This window comes from Pseudochaenichthys georgianus, chromosome 22 (assembly GCF_902827115.2).
Source record: "Pseudochaenichthys georgianus chromosome 22, fPseGeo1.2, whole genome shotgun sequence".
Lineage (NCBI taxonomy): Eukaryota > Metazoa > Chordata > Actinopteri > Perciformes > Channichthyidae > Pseudochaenichthys > Pseudochaenichthys georgianus.
In genome coordinates, this window is record NC_047524.1 from 5,086,094 (window position 1) to 5,101,283 (window position 15,190).

At 38.9% G+C, this 15,190-nt stretch overlaps 1 protein-coding gene across 2 annotated transcripts; it reads right to left on the reverse strand.

Annotated features, from left to right (window-relative positions):
* Positions 1 to 1,510: 1,510 nt before the first annotated feature.
* cpxm1a (carboxypeptidase X (M14 family), member 1a) lies at positions 1,511 to 11,849 on the reverse strand. Of its 2 annotated transcripts, none has more exons than XM_034111622.1 (13): positions 11,511 to 11,849; positions 10,534 to 10,643; positions 9,854 to 9,993; positions 9,626 to 9,710; positions 8,376 to 8,526; positions 7,289 to 7,371; positions 7,009 to 7,132; positions 5,408 to 5,604; positions 4,603 to 4,782; positions 4,178 to 4,472; positions 3,946 to 4,085; positions 3,768 to 3,870; positions 1,511 to 3,482 (listed from the first exon to the last, which is right to left on the reverse strand). In XM_034111622.1, exons 1-13 carry the CDS (start codon positions 11,842 to 11,844, stop codon positions 3,160 to 3,162), a joined length of 2,265 nt encoding a protein of 754 aa, XP_033967513.1. In that variant the 5' UTR covers positions 11,845 to 11,849; the 3' UTR covers positions 1,511 to 3,159. The 2 variants fall into 2 exon arrangements, with proteins under 2 accessions (XP_033967513.1, XP_033967512.1); XM_034111621.1 differs by having other exon boundaries at positions 7,289 to 7,377.
* Between the last annotated feature and the right edge of the window lie 3,341 nt (positions 11,850 to 15,190).

The window sequence follows — 15,190 nt, forward strand, 5'->3', positions numbered from 1 at the left end:
TCAGATTGCTTGATTTGACTTGTCCGTTTTATAATGCACACTGACACACTCTGTCACTCTTGTTTCCTTCTTATGATGCTGCAGTCTTTTAATATATGATTATTCCTCCGCCACTAGTTCGTACCTCGCAGATTCTTCAGTCTCATCAGCCTCATCCTTCCATCAGTCCCAGTCAACGCCTCCAGCACACTTCCAGTATCTGACTCCATATGATATTATCCTGATGCTGTAAGGGTGATGCCCCATGATCACAAAATTACGCCTCTAGAGTCTGAGTGCCAAGGGCCTCATATTATGTCTGTCATTAATGTTACATCACCCATTATAACAGTTTTCTTTCCTTTTTCTCTTCTCTTAACTGATTAGCCCTGTCTTTAAGTATAATACAATGTAAAGTCCTTTTCCTGCACCATTTTAAGGCTTCAAAACAGGCATTTTTACTGTATGTGTTTGGAGAAATTACACAATCAATGGCCCAGAATTGTACTTGATAAACTCTGAATCTTGTGGTGCTTGAAAAAATACACACTGGCTAAGCCGGCCAGGTTATATATGCCTTTTGTGGAGCCCTTTTTTGCAATATTTATAAAATGTCAGTAGTTATTTAAACAAACCACTATCTGAGGATAACACAAGCAACCATAAAACACCCTTTACTAGAGAGCCATTGAAGCCCATGAAGAATGTATCCTTTCAAAAATCTTTTCAACTGCTGTAAGTTAAGGCACTATCTGTGTATCTGTACAGAACATTTAAAATATTCTTCATTTGCAGTATTTTTTTAAAAAAAGTGTTCAGAAAGACTGCATCAATTATATACTATATATATATATATATATAATATCAATATTTGTATTAACTAACCAAAGTCAATTTAAATAGTGGGCAAAAATGGGTTAATTGCCATGCATGTCTATTGAAATCAGGACAGCAGAAAGCCTACACATCTTCCGGCGCAGACTGAAAACTCATCTCTTTCGCCTCCACTTCGAGCGATAGAACTGCTAACAGAGCACTTATATACTAATAAAGGACTGGCTTATCTAAAGCCAGTTGAGTAGCACTTGAAATGTTTGGCTCTATGAAACCTGATGTACTTATATGATTCTGTTTTCTTCAAGTTTATGTCTTCCTGGTCGAATGCACTTATTGTGAGTCGCTTTGGATAAAAGCGTCAGCTAAATGCAATGTAATAATGTAATAATGCATATGGTGTTTGATATAGTTTTACGTTCAATTTCAACTATTTTAGGCAGAAAAACATATATTGACTAAACCCTTTTTTAATAATTTACTATAATTTAGAAAGGTTTTTGTGAGAAATCATTTCAAAAGTAAACTTATTTTTCATTTTATATTTAAATTTGAAATGTTTGCACACAACATTATTAATTTATACATTTTTATCAATTTCCTTGAGGCTCAGAGGCTGGGGAAGATATCATGTAGTTCAACATGCAAATGTTCTAATGCAAGTAAGTATAAGTATAACATGGAAAAGGAAATAAAATACGTTTCATAGGAGGATGTGGATTTATTTTCTCTCACCTTGTAATTACACAATCAAACAATCTATAATTTAGCTCTGGCACAAAAAAGTCACAAAAAAACATTTTGTTGAATTGGACACATTTTTCGAAGGTTTATTGACTGACATGCAATGACTGAGACTGAAGGAAGAATCTGCGAGGAATGAACTAGGAGCAGAGAAATAATCATATATTAAAAGACAGCAGCTTCATAAGAAGGCAACAAGAGTGACAGAGTGTGTCACTTTGCTGAAGGATAGTTGGGACCAGCTAACCAGGCCAGACTCGACTTTCCAAGGTGTAAAATGCTGCTACCGGAGTATTGACTGGTGAAAAGCAAAAACGCCTCTCAGACGCTCTTCAGTTTACGTGTCTAATAAAGAAAAACAATTGGACGGTAGATACACAGATTTTTTAGTCTGGCTATCTACATTTATGTTTACAACACTTTCCAAGAAACAAAACGTTTGTGTTTTCACAATGTTTTGTTATCGAGTTATTGAACAAGTTTGGTTCAATCAATATCTTTCTAACTTTACGAAACTTATGATTGTACTTTAGCATCTTGTTAACCCTAATTTTAGCCCAATGTTATTCCGAGCCTAAAGCTTCCCCTTTGGTCCAGATTTAGACGGTAAAATACAGATACACAAATAAGTAATATTTATTACAGATTTCATGGTCAATCAAACCTAAAAAGATATATTTTGAAAAAACATGTCAAATATCAGACCAGCTGACACTTAAATCCTCCACTCAGTCGTCAACATCACTACAGCAACTGCTATGTCTACTCAAACAGTTCATAGGAATAAAAACAAAAGGTAAATTAAACTTTAACATTCAGTGAAGGCTGTTTTTAACGTGAAGATGCACAAAATCTTTGTCAATCTTTTTTTTTAAAGTTCAGATTTTGTCCATGTTTTGGAAAAAAACTAGGATCCTGTCTTAATCAGCCCGAAAGGGTCAGTACAGCCAAATATTTGGCGGCAAATGTTTTACAACATAAACGACATGGGCCTATGCAGAAAATCAGGTTGTCTATCGGGAGATCTAACCCTTCAATAGTGCCCACTTTAGTAGGAACATTTTTCCTTTTTCAAGAGGCCTGTTTGAATTTTCTGAGCCCTTCTCCTGCCCATCAGCCCATCCTCAATATGTTCTTTACTTATTCTGATAATTAATGGTCTCGGTTTCAATTTCATTTATCTAATTTAGCATTGCATCTCTTTATTTCTTTCACCTTTGTTTAAATTGTTGAATTCTTATTTTTTAAAGCACTTTAAACTGCCTCTCTTGTATGAAGATTTGTTCTATATTTATTTATCAATAATACTAAATATAGTCTTTGGGTGCAATTGGGTTGATATTTTAAAGCAATGATGAGCACTTATCAATCTCAGAGGCAGATAGTTCCCAATATAATACTGTATGCTTTAAAGTCACTGGGGCTATATTCAGAAATAAATATATTTTGTTAATTGGATCAACGGACCCTTTAATCTTGTCCTTCCTAGTGGGAACAAGTCCCTTTTTCCAGAGGTCAGTTTTCTCCTTTTGAACTTCTTGAGCTCATATCCGGGGCTTTTCTTTGGCCCCTCTCCCCCTTCTGCCTCTTGACTCTCCCCCATCACGCCCCCCGAGCCTTCCTCTCCTCCCGCAGCGTCCTCTGGCCCACCCTGCGCTGGTTGAGGACCTTGGTGGTGGCGCGCAGCTTGCGGAGCCTCAGGGCCCGGAGACGCAGCTGGAGGAAGTCCTGTGGGATCTTCAACCCCTTGGCCCGGATCTCTTTCAGTCTCTGGAGGGGCGTTTTGGTGAGGGTGAAGTCACAGATGGTGGCACGTGGCTGCATGCCAACATGGCACCGACGCATTGAGGGGAAGTAACCCTCGGCCCAGACCACCACCTTGTAATCTCCTGGGTTCAGCAGACGCCAGTAGTCCCCGTCAACAGCTGAGGAAATAAAAACAAAGAATGTGATGTTATGTTCCTGGAAATTAGCTTTTTGTGGTTGATTTCTGTTCAGGAGTCACTTTTAAAATAGGGCTGTAACTACCTTTTTTATCGTTAAAAAATACAATATTTCTTAATTAAAAGCAGAAGAGCAGCGAGGTTTATTATGCAGAGGCGTTAAGCAACAGCGTTTTGATCTAGCGGTATTGTATATTCAGTAGAGTGAATTACAGTTGTGAGGTCAAATGTCATATTAAATATAAAATATAAAACGGAGTGTCTGACCTGATCGTATATCGTGGTCGTGGTCCTCCACCTTTATCACAGCATCTGATATTCCTTGTTTGGTCATTTTATCCCTTACGACACCCTTGATGCCTCTGTGAATCTAAGACATACGACAATTTAAAATGCTGGATTGAAATGAATGTTTTTTGTTGTTGTTTTCTTTGCACAGACTGACCTGCTCCATGTACACCAACAGAGACTCTTTGTTGTTCTCCCACTCGATGGGAAGCTCGCTGGCGTGAGGATACTTATCACAAGACAACTCCACCGTCACCTCGAAGCAGTTTGTGTGCATGTAACTGAAATCATTCATACCTGCAGGAAAGACATGCAAGTAAACAATGTGCATGTGAGACATTTCAGCCAAAACAACAGGTTTAAAAGAATGTCTTCACTCAAACACTCACTCCCAGGGACGGTGTGCCAGGCCCCCCCATTGATGATGTTGTTGTGCACCTGGAAGTCCTCGTGGTGGCAGAGGCGTCGGTTGGGGTTGGCCATCACCAGGTTAGTGGAGGCGTACACGGTGGCCAGCCAGCGGAAGAAGGCGTTGTCGGCCGTGGGGGTGTCCTCCTGGGGCGCCCAGCCCACGGTGCAGTCAAAGGGATACGAGACCACCAGCTCCCCCCCATGAAGGTTAGCACTGAGCACGAAGGGAATATCCTCCATCCAGCTGATGACCGCACGCGTCTCTGGTGAAACCTGGGGGGGATTAACATATCAAACTTGACATAATATGATAATAAATAAAAAAACAAAAAAATTCAAATAAAATGACTGTTAAAAAATTGCATAGTGTTGGAAATAAAGGTGGAAGGGCTGATTTGCTTACCATGGCGTCCTCCTGAGTGTAGTACTCTGGCATGGGGATGTAGTGGTTGGACACTTTAGACTTATCGATGGCCATCTCCTCGGCGTCCCACATGATGTTGTTCAGGTCTGGAAAGTTAGAATTCAAGTCGATTCCTTCAAAACTGTATCGTCCCTCAGCCCATCCCGCCAGCTCAGAGCCCTGCAGCAGAAAAGTCGGTTAGAAACTGAAAAATAAAATCATTTTTTACAGATAAAGGTTAACAGTTTAACTAAAATATATCATGACAGAACGTTCCCAGTTTATCACAAACATTAAGACACTAATTTGTTGTATTACACATTTTCTGAAGTTTTTCAGTTTGGATATGCAAATTATGCATTATTTTAACAAATATGTGCACATTTGCAATAATAAAACTTATTTGACATGTTTTAGTAATATAATGTTCAATAAATAATATGTATGAAGAATAACCTCTATAAAAACCTTCGGAGTATAGTATACTGGAAAGTAAGGTGCTACACATTTTAAGAAAACCTTTTTCAAATGTATGTATTTGTACACACTAGAGGGAAATAGGGTAAACAGTTAACTAAAATATATCAGAATAAAACTTCCCTTTCTGGTCGTGTGTAGAGCTTTCACTTAAAGCTAGATGTTTGTGAATTTATAAGAAATCTAGAGATACACAGAGGAAGTAAAATAAACACCTAATTGTGTATTTTGGAGACTTCCTATCAATTTCCCTGAATACATGTTAAGGATGCAAACCAGCCCAAAATCTCTCAATTGACCATGATTAAATGGGATGAAGTTCGCCCACCTTCTTATAAGCTTCCTCGTATCCGTCGGGGTTCATGGAGGGCAGCAGGTGGATCCGAGTGTCGGTCACCAGCCGGACGACGCGCTGGTTGCCCTTCTTGTATTCCTTGCACAAATACTGCATGAGGTTGAGGACGAGCTCTCGGCCCAGAGCCTCGTTCCCGTGCATCCCGGCCACGTAGCGAAACTCCGGCTCGCCTGCCAAGAGGTAAATCAAGAGGGTTGTTTTACATGCAGAGCAGAACATGTGGAGGAATGTGTCTGGGCCAGTTCACACTAAACATGAGATTTGGGTCTTATTCAGTTTGGTTAAAGTTAAAGCCCAGAGGCACATCAGGAACGCATTGAATATTGTTTTGTTTCAGGCAACAGCACGTTGCCAATAATCATGTGTTCATTGGACAGATGTGATGGAAAACATTCCTTTAAATAAAACTCCAAAACACCAATAATCTACTCTTCATACAATGCCACAAAAAAATCAAGACTGCCCCTCTGGTTCTTGTGTCTGGCAGCAGAGATTTAACTATAAAACCACCAGTTTTACTAAGTACTCACACGTTCTACTAAAGTAAAAGATGTAATTAATGAAATGTATGAGACGTAATAGAGCATATGATCATTATATACTTGCATTTTCATTTTCTACACGCAAAATATCAAATATGAATGGGTGCCTAACCAAAACATAACTTTGAATGCAGATTTAGCAGTGTAAAATGTGACACTCATTGCTGAGCTCAATCTCAGATACATCTTAGCCTACCATCTTTGAGATGATGCAACCACTACTATATGGCATCTACTCTTGAAGGCAAGGCAAGTTTATTTATATAGCACTTTTCAACACAAGGCAATTCAAAGTGCTTTACAAAAAATGAAACACATTAAGAAAATGGCATTTAAAATCAGTCATTAAAAAGAAAAGCTAATAAAATAAACATTAAAAGAAAAATACATGGATAAAAGTTACAGTGCAGTCTAAGATATGAATAGTTCAATTAAAAGCAGCGACAAAAAGAAAAGTCTTCAGCCTGGATTTAAAAGTAGTCAGAGTTGCAGCGGACCTGCAGGTTGAACTGCTTCTTACCGCTGAAATAGACATAAATGGGTCTAACTGTGTCTCTAAATAACCCAAAGAGAAAGCCATTTTGATAAATGTTGGAAACTTCTTTTGTATGGCCCTGCATTTGCAGACAACATCACAAAGAAAATGTGTCTCTCATTTCAAGCCATTATCAGTTGTTTATATGAGAGGCCTCACTGTGTGCTGCTGCAGAGAAGTGTGTGTAAACACTGCAGGAAGTTGAACCGGGCCCTGAGCAGCTAAACTCAGAGTAACCCGAGGAAGATGAACTCTGGTCCAAAAACTTCAGACTTTTATGTTCTGAACTCATGGTGCTGCTTTGCTGCTTTCTCCTTTTTTGAGATCTGGCGGATGTTTATCCTTTTGTGCTGTTGGTTGTCTGTAGACTTATTGCTTCAGCTGTACTAATATATCATTCAAGATAGTTTAAGCTATCATTTCATAAATTCCTGGTTTGTTTAGTATGTGAGAACATAGGTACTTCATCCACATCTAAAAAGCTGTATTGCTCTCACCTAGTTCATGTTTTCCAGGGTTGTCTGAGATCTCCATGACGTACAGTTTGAGTCCGGTGTAGCTCTTCCCGATGGTGTAGATCCGCGTGATGTCCGGGCACTCCTTCGTTACAGACTTCATGAGCTTAAAAAACAGAGGCGGAAGAAGATAGATAGAGTTCAATCTAAACTGTGCAATAATCTGCACTTTTTTAAGAGTAAAATATCCTGGATTAGTTTTAGAGAAACCACAGTTACTCATTGTGCATGTGTGGCCCTGTAGATCTATTCACATCCTGACCTTCCTCATCTCATTGTAGTTGTGATGTCTGAAGTCCAGAGGGTCTTTTGATCCTAAATCCTGCTCCGATGAGTAGATGTCACCTGGATCTTAGAGGAAAGAAGCAGATTTACTTCCTTTTGTTGATTCAAGCACACAAAAAACTGTTAAAGACACAAAATAACTGCAAAGAGACAAACAAACCTCAAATGGACACAACATGACTACAAGCCACACACAACAACTACACAGGGACACAAAACAACTGCAAAAATACACAAAATGACTAGAACATTTCACAAAGCAACTACAAAGACATGCAAAACAACTACAGAGATACAAATGTTTTTACAAAGAGATGCAAGATGACTACAAAGAGAGAAACAATGACTGCAAAGACACAGGAAATTGCTTCAAGAGAAAAAAATGACTGCAAAGACAGGAAAATAACTAAAAAAGAGACACAAAATTACTGCAAAGATACTCAAAATGATATGTAACCATTAGTGGAAGCAAATTAAGATTCTCTACTTAAAAGCACTACAAACACTGCTGTCAAACTGCACTATAGGCTAAAAGTCCTAGATTCAAAACTTTAGGTAAATGGTCTAGGCTAGATCTGCCAAATGTAGATTAATGTGCTGCAAATGGTTCAATGTCCCTACTACGTTCATTGTCAGTACACGACTTAAAGGTGGGGTAGGTAAGTTTCAGAAACCGGCTCGAGATACACTTTTTGTTATATTCCATGGAATGCTCTTAACATCCCGATAGCAATGAATATCTGAAGTGCTTTGACAAAAAATCCATTAAAAAAATGTCATCTGTAGAAGCCGTAATACTGTTCAAAGTACAACCAATCGATTGGATGGCCTACCTGCCTGTCAGCCTTCCATCGGGGCACACACTTATCTCGTGCCCTCATTGGTCATGTGCGCGTTCGTGTGTGTTGGAGGAGGGGCTCTATAAGGAAGTGGCAGATTTTCTCCGGTTGTGTATTTTCAAATTCTAGCGATCTCGAGCCGGTTTCTGAAACGTACCTACCCCCCCTTTAAGCAGATGTAATTAGTTACATTCCTCCACTGTTTGTATGCAGAGTTTCACCCACCATGCACCCGGCAGCCGAGGATCTCCGCCCGCAGGCACACGGTTCCGTTGATGTACCAGGTCTGCGGGTTAATGCGGATAAAACGGGCAACCGTGGGAACAGGAAGCACACCGAGCACCGGAGACCATGCGTTCTGGTTCCCTTCAAATATCTGTACAAAAAGAGACGAAGACATTAAGTTAAACTCACAATATATCATGTTCTGCCTCTAGGGGGTTCTCAATCAAAAACAATAACAAAAGACAGCATCGGAATTTGTACTTGCTTTCAATTTCTCCAGATTATAATACACTGTTCATTCGTTAAATATGGTGAGCTGAATTATCCACAGAAGTCCTCCTTTAAAACAAACAGACCATGGTGAGTAAATATGATAAAACACTAAATAAAGCAGTTTTATGTTAAAAATCTATGTGTTCCCGACTGACAGGCTAAAGGCTAGCATTAGTTCAACATCTTGTCCAAATGTTTAAACATTTAGACATCCGATTTCTGGACAATCAAGATCCATAAAAGTGTATAGTATGCCTTAAACATGTGGCTAAAACCTGAATTTGAAAGCTCAAAAACCAATCGCTGACCCATGCGCATATGTGATTCAAGGTCTTGACAGGAAATTACTAAAATTACACATTTCTCTAGGTTGGAAATTTGTTGTCAAAAAATGTCTTGTGTGACTTTCAACTCCATGGAAAACGATGAGAAGTCAATAAAAACCTGTGAACAATGTGCAGGAGGTCAACACGTGTTTTAGTTGGATACACGTTTTGAATCAATAAACACTATTAATCTTAGAAAGATTAGAAAAAGTATTTTCAATGTTTATTGTATAGTCAACTGTTATTATGCCATCCACAGTTGAGATACTTCCTGTACTCTTTGTGGTTTTTTGAGTTATTTTTTCTATTGTAAGAGCAGTTGTCTGTTTTGTAGATATTTCACTTTGCCACAAATTCCAAATCTGTTTTCCATTAGAACAAGCTTCACTGGTCAGAGTGAAATTAGAGGGGGGGAAGTTCCTATCCACAAACTGTAGGCTACTTATGTCTTTTTTGCACGTCTTTGTGAATATTTGTAGGGTTTGATATGCATCTTTTTTGAGTTGTTTTGCCTTTCCTTGTAACTGTTTTGCATCCTTTTGAGTTGTTCTGTATCTTTTCAATTGACATGTTTCTATTTTTGAAGGTCTTTATAAGAGTTTTGCATCTGTCCCCTGGGCCTGTCCCTCGGTAACCCTCCATGTTTCTTACCGCCTCTTCAGTCCCGTTCATGCAGGTTTTCCAGGTCACAGAGTCATTACTCAGCTGCACTTTGTAGGTGTGCACCCAGTCCCAACTGCAACAAAGACAAGACGTTTATTGTAGTTATCGTATTGTTATAGTGTGTCTTCTGTAACAAGTCTTCTTTTGTTTCTTTTTGCAGCAGTGTTTTTATTTCATTTCGGAAGACTATTGATTTTAATTTTGATGCTACCTGACCTCCAGATGGAATTCTTTCCCTGCAGGACGACTCCGGTGAACAGCGTGAGGTAGATGGCGTCCACCTCCAGCCACTGGTTCTGGTCCTTATACTCCGCACACCAGGCTCCATCGTACAGGTCTCCGTCCGAGATGCCAGACTGAAAACACACAGTGACTTTTCAAACAGTCTCCTCCAGAATACATTAAGCCTCTTTATGAAGCAATGTAGAATAGTTTTGTGTTGACCCTGATGATTGCTTTCAGGCGGTTGGCTCTGTGATTTACAGATTGTTTAATTTAGTTTCCAAGAAATTCACTGGAGTTTTAGTATCTACATTTTATTTGGCAATAAAAGCAGTGGGGAATAAAGTGACAGATTGAGGGAGATCTGCTTTATTTTATAGACTGTTAGTTTCTGAAATGTGCAGCAGTTGTTAAACATGATAATTTTAAGTTAAAGAGAAGGATACTAATAATTTGAGCTGATCATTTGTGCATCTTTGCATTGAAAACATAATGTGGGAACTACACAGGGTTTTTCTAAATAAACAAAATGTCACTTCAACACCGCAGCAGAAAGGGAAACGTATAATCTCCTGCTCTCTAATCTCTCTTTACAACATCCCGTTTCCTGTTGTGCTTTGTCTTGCTATAAGAAGCAGCTGTCTGTACTTTGTGTGATCAATATGCAGACCCACCTGGATGTTCAGCCTCCCCCTGTGAGGACCCAGACCCGACCTCTGTGAGGAAGAAGCCCGGATCTGGCTGTCATCGACACGCAGAGACTCCAGGCCAAGAGGAGGACAGTCTGCAAAGAAAAGGAGATACAGTCTTGTGGAGTTGCAGATCTTTAAGAAGCTTCTGAAGGGTTAAAAACTCTCCTCTGGTTTCTCTGAGTAAGCAAACACACTGCAGATGTAATTAGTGGATGTTCTGAGAAATATGTATAAGTCATCCTGGGATTTTGGGAGTTTTTGGGGGCCCCTTCTGCAAAGGAAACTGCAGATAAGTGAATCCCGTGGAGGGTTTGAATGTAATTTGAGACAAAGTCGGGGCAGGAAAGCGAAAAGTCCAGCAGAGCTACAGCTGCAGCACATTTCATGGCTCAAGGAGCCTCATAGATCCCAAACACCACATTTGGCAGAAGGGAAGAGCTATGCGAGTTCTCTTTAGGTCAAGGGACGGTTTGATGGAGCATCATTAAAGTTAAAGGAGCAGTACAGATGTCTAGTTTAGGAAGTTTACATGACAAATCAATTCATCTGTGTTGGGCTTTTATCAAAGACTTGCAGTCATTTATTACAAAAGCTTCTGTTTCTCAGAAGTGAATATGTACTGTATTCTTCCGTGATGGTAAACTGAACCTATTGTGGGTTTTGATTCGGAAAAAACAAGCAATTTGTAAAGGGCACATTTTTGCTCCGTAAAATTGGTAAAGGATCTAAATATGATTGATTAGCAACAATAAAAAGTATGTAAACAAAGTTTTTAAACAAACCTGGGTTACTCTGGAGCATTACAGTGACAAAATGATATAAAGCAATGTTTATTCTCAAAATGTAAAAGTTGAGTAAAGGAAAGCCAGAAATTCAGGGGGTCCCTGAAGGCATCATTAATTAATTGGCTTCTAACAACTCTACACAAAAATTAAAACTAAAAATATACTTGTTCATACCCAGTTGTGTTTTCTTCTCGTCTGTCTTGCTCGCATGTTTCTTTTCTCCGTTGTTTTCCTCCTCACTGTCCCGGCTGATGTTTTTTCTGTGCAGCTTTTTTGTTGTTACAGCGGTGGTGTGTAACTTCTGTGCTGCTGTTGGAGTCGTTTTGGCTGTGCTGTGATGCTGCAGCTGCACAGTGACAGACGCAGCTGTACTTGTGCTGTTTAACAATAAATGAACCTCAGTTGTTGTATCATCTGTCAGCTGCGCTACGTTAAAAAATCCTCCCAGAAAAATGACTGCAGCCAACGTGCACAATGACTTTCCCATGTTCCTCTCTGTGAGCTGCATGCTGCAGAGTGAGTGGGGGAAAAAAAATGTCTTGCCAGTTTATGTGGAAGATGACAAAGAGCCAAACTCTTTGCACACAGCCCTCCCCCTCAATCCCACCTCCCCTCACCCTCCCTTCCTTCCTCCCAAAATTCCAGTGAAAATGGGATTTAAAGAAATACTTGGGAATATTACAGTTTGCTTAATGCTGGTGTACACCGCTGAGTCAGTGATCATCTTGTATGCTATTGAATTTTCTGTTTTATGAAAAGGATGTTATAATATGTAATCAAGTACTGTACTGAAGTACAATTCTGAGGTACTTGTACTTGAGTATTTCCATGTATAGCTGCTTTATACCCTGCTAAATTTCAGAGGCACATTCAGATAAATAAATTAAAAAGTTACCCAGCAGTTAAAGCAAATAGAAAAGTTAAAATAAGCTCCACCTTTACAGGCGTCAACATTATAGTACATAAAACGTTGAAAGGAAAACCTTTGTCTCCCCCCGCACCTTCAATGTCACATAGACACCCTGGTACACATGTAGCTGCTTTGCCTGATGCTGATCGTAATGACTGATTGAACCACAGCAATATTGTTTTAGAGTTTTAATATGTTTAACTGCTATGCCTGTCATCTTTGCTCTATGTGTTTGTGTTGTCTCCTGGGGTTCTGTAGTGCCCGGAGTGTGTCTTTTTATTTATTTTCCTCCCAAACCCCATCCCCTCAGGAAGCCTTTGCCTCCTGTCAGGGCATCATTGTCAATAAGAATTTGTTCTTCATTGATTTTCCTGGATAAATAAAGGTTCTACTACTACTACTACTACTACTACATAGTGCCTACAAATCAATTGACATAAGGGACACAGTTGCCCAGATAGTCCCTCATATTTTCGTACTTCCACTCTTTTTCCCAAATCCCTAAGATCCCTAAAGCGTTAAAGACACCACAAAGCTCAACACCAGACAACATTTGGATGTTTTCCCTCGGTCTAAAAGCTCTGCTCTACAAATCTACCAATAGAAGGTATAGCCCAACCGTTTAACAGCCAAAATATTTAGTCTCACTCCAACCATGTCCTGAACAGCACTCAATATTTGTTATCATCGGATAGATAAAAATGAGGACACACAGGGTCCAACTATACTGAAGCATTCTTGTGCAGCAGTCAAACCTTAGACTAAATAGGAATGACTTCATGAAGAACAAAATGTACATTAGAGAGTCTTTGTTAAATATTTATTTCTTGTCTTAAATATTTGTCTTGGTTAATGATGCAAATGGAGCTGCGGTGATGCAAGAAATGTCTCAGACCTCATATGACCCAAAAAGTATTATTGTGTCATATCGAATATAAAGCAGCTGAGACATGAATCGTCCGATAAACATCATAAATCCTCAGTTGTTGTTGTTGGGTCATCTTTATCACTCTGTTTAGTATCCATCAGACTATAAAAGCAGACTAATATTTATAACAGCAGTAGAAGTAACACACAGGAAACCCATCACCAAACTCCATATTTTCAGACTGTCAACAAACCCTCACATCTGTGTTATATTTAAGCCGTACTTTCATGCTTTACTCACTCAGCTGTCAGCATTTGGTGAAATGAATCACAAAAATAATGCAAGACAGCATGAGGAGAAACAAGTTTACTCTGTGAGACGTGTTCCCAGATGGTGTGCATGCATGCAGACACAGACAGTCCATACAGTGAGGCTGTCTGGATGTTTCCAGCCTTCAGGCTCTCTGATGACTTCCCCCCCTGCACAACTCTGAATGTATCCACTGCCACTAGCTCCCTGAAAATCCTTCAAACCAGTAATTTCAGTTACTATACCTGTCGTTTTACAATAAACAGTATGTTATCATTTTACATTGTGTTTTATCTCTTTACATTTTACATAGATTACTTATTTTAGCACTTTACTTGCACAATTGTGCCACTTGCTCTTTTTGATTTCTAATTTCTTTGTATGTAAGTTTACGTCAGGCTGATGAGCCTCGGATTTTAAACATTTTTTAAAACAGTGAACAGTCAGAACCAGAAACATGTTTATTACCATGTAGGTTTACACGTACGAGGAATTTGACTTGATGTCATGGTGCATACATAGCAAAACATATTAGAAATAATACAAGATATGATAAACAGCGAATGGAATTTTAACAGATAGATCTTAAATAAAATCCCTTTTTAAGCATTCAAGATTATAAAGCAGGATCAAGGACTGACCACAAATTGCATCCGTCTTACTGAATGCTGCCTATTTCAATGTTTTATGTAAGTTGATGTGTGTCTGAATGTTGTTTGTTTCATTAACTTCTTGCTGTTTAGCTTCAAGTCTGTGTATTCCTCTTTCATGCGAAACTGTTTCATGCTGCTCGGTTGTTACAGAGTTTCTAAATCTCAAAGGGAAATACTCGTGTTTAAAAAAAATCTTAGTTCAGTTTAGGTCAAGTGTGACAGGTTGAGGCAATGCATAGGGCTCATGAATGGGTGTATATACATCTTCCAATCAGGGGGTTAGTGGTTAGATTCCTAGCCCCTGCAGTTAACATGTTTAAGTGTCCTTGGGCAAGATGCTTAGCCCCAAATTGCTCCTGTAGGCATGTTTTTAGTTGCTTTGGATAAAAGTGTGAGCTAAATTATTTTTAATTTAATCGTTTATTTGGCAGGGATAATGCACAGTAATGAACACTTAAAACATTCCAATGTGTCAAGCGTAACAGTGCCAGATTTAGCTTTGAGCTAATTTCCATCCGCGGCGCAGTCCCTCACATAAAACATTTAAGAATTTTTTTACAAACACAGCAAAAGCAAAATACATGATACATAAATGATATGTAATGTAATGAATAGTCAAACATGTGACCACAATAAACAGACTGTTGACATGTTATAATGATGCACACGTATGCCCTTATACTCAGTTTGTTTATGTCAGAGTATCAAGTCAGAACATATTTAGCAAAGACTGTATCAGGGGTTTTGGGAGGATACAGTATTTTAGATTTGCAAGAGAGAAATCAATCCTTTGCTCAAGCCATTATTTAATGATAAACTCAATTGGTTGTTTCTATTTCATAGCGAAGTTTAAAAGCCAAAGTGGAAACAAGGGACTTTTTTTAAAGTGATACATCTCTGTTGTATTAAATCAATAGATAACAACACTGCATGATAAACCTCCTTTTTTGTAGACTCGCCCACGCAGTCGGGAAATAGTACATATTAGTCATCTCTTTAAGAGATTACAATGATAACATCTGTTCTTCATAGCCAGATGTGTTGGCCATGAAGTGTAAATCTTGACAGAAACTGATTTTTACTGTTGGTTTTAAACATTAAAATGATAGAGAGC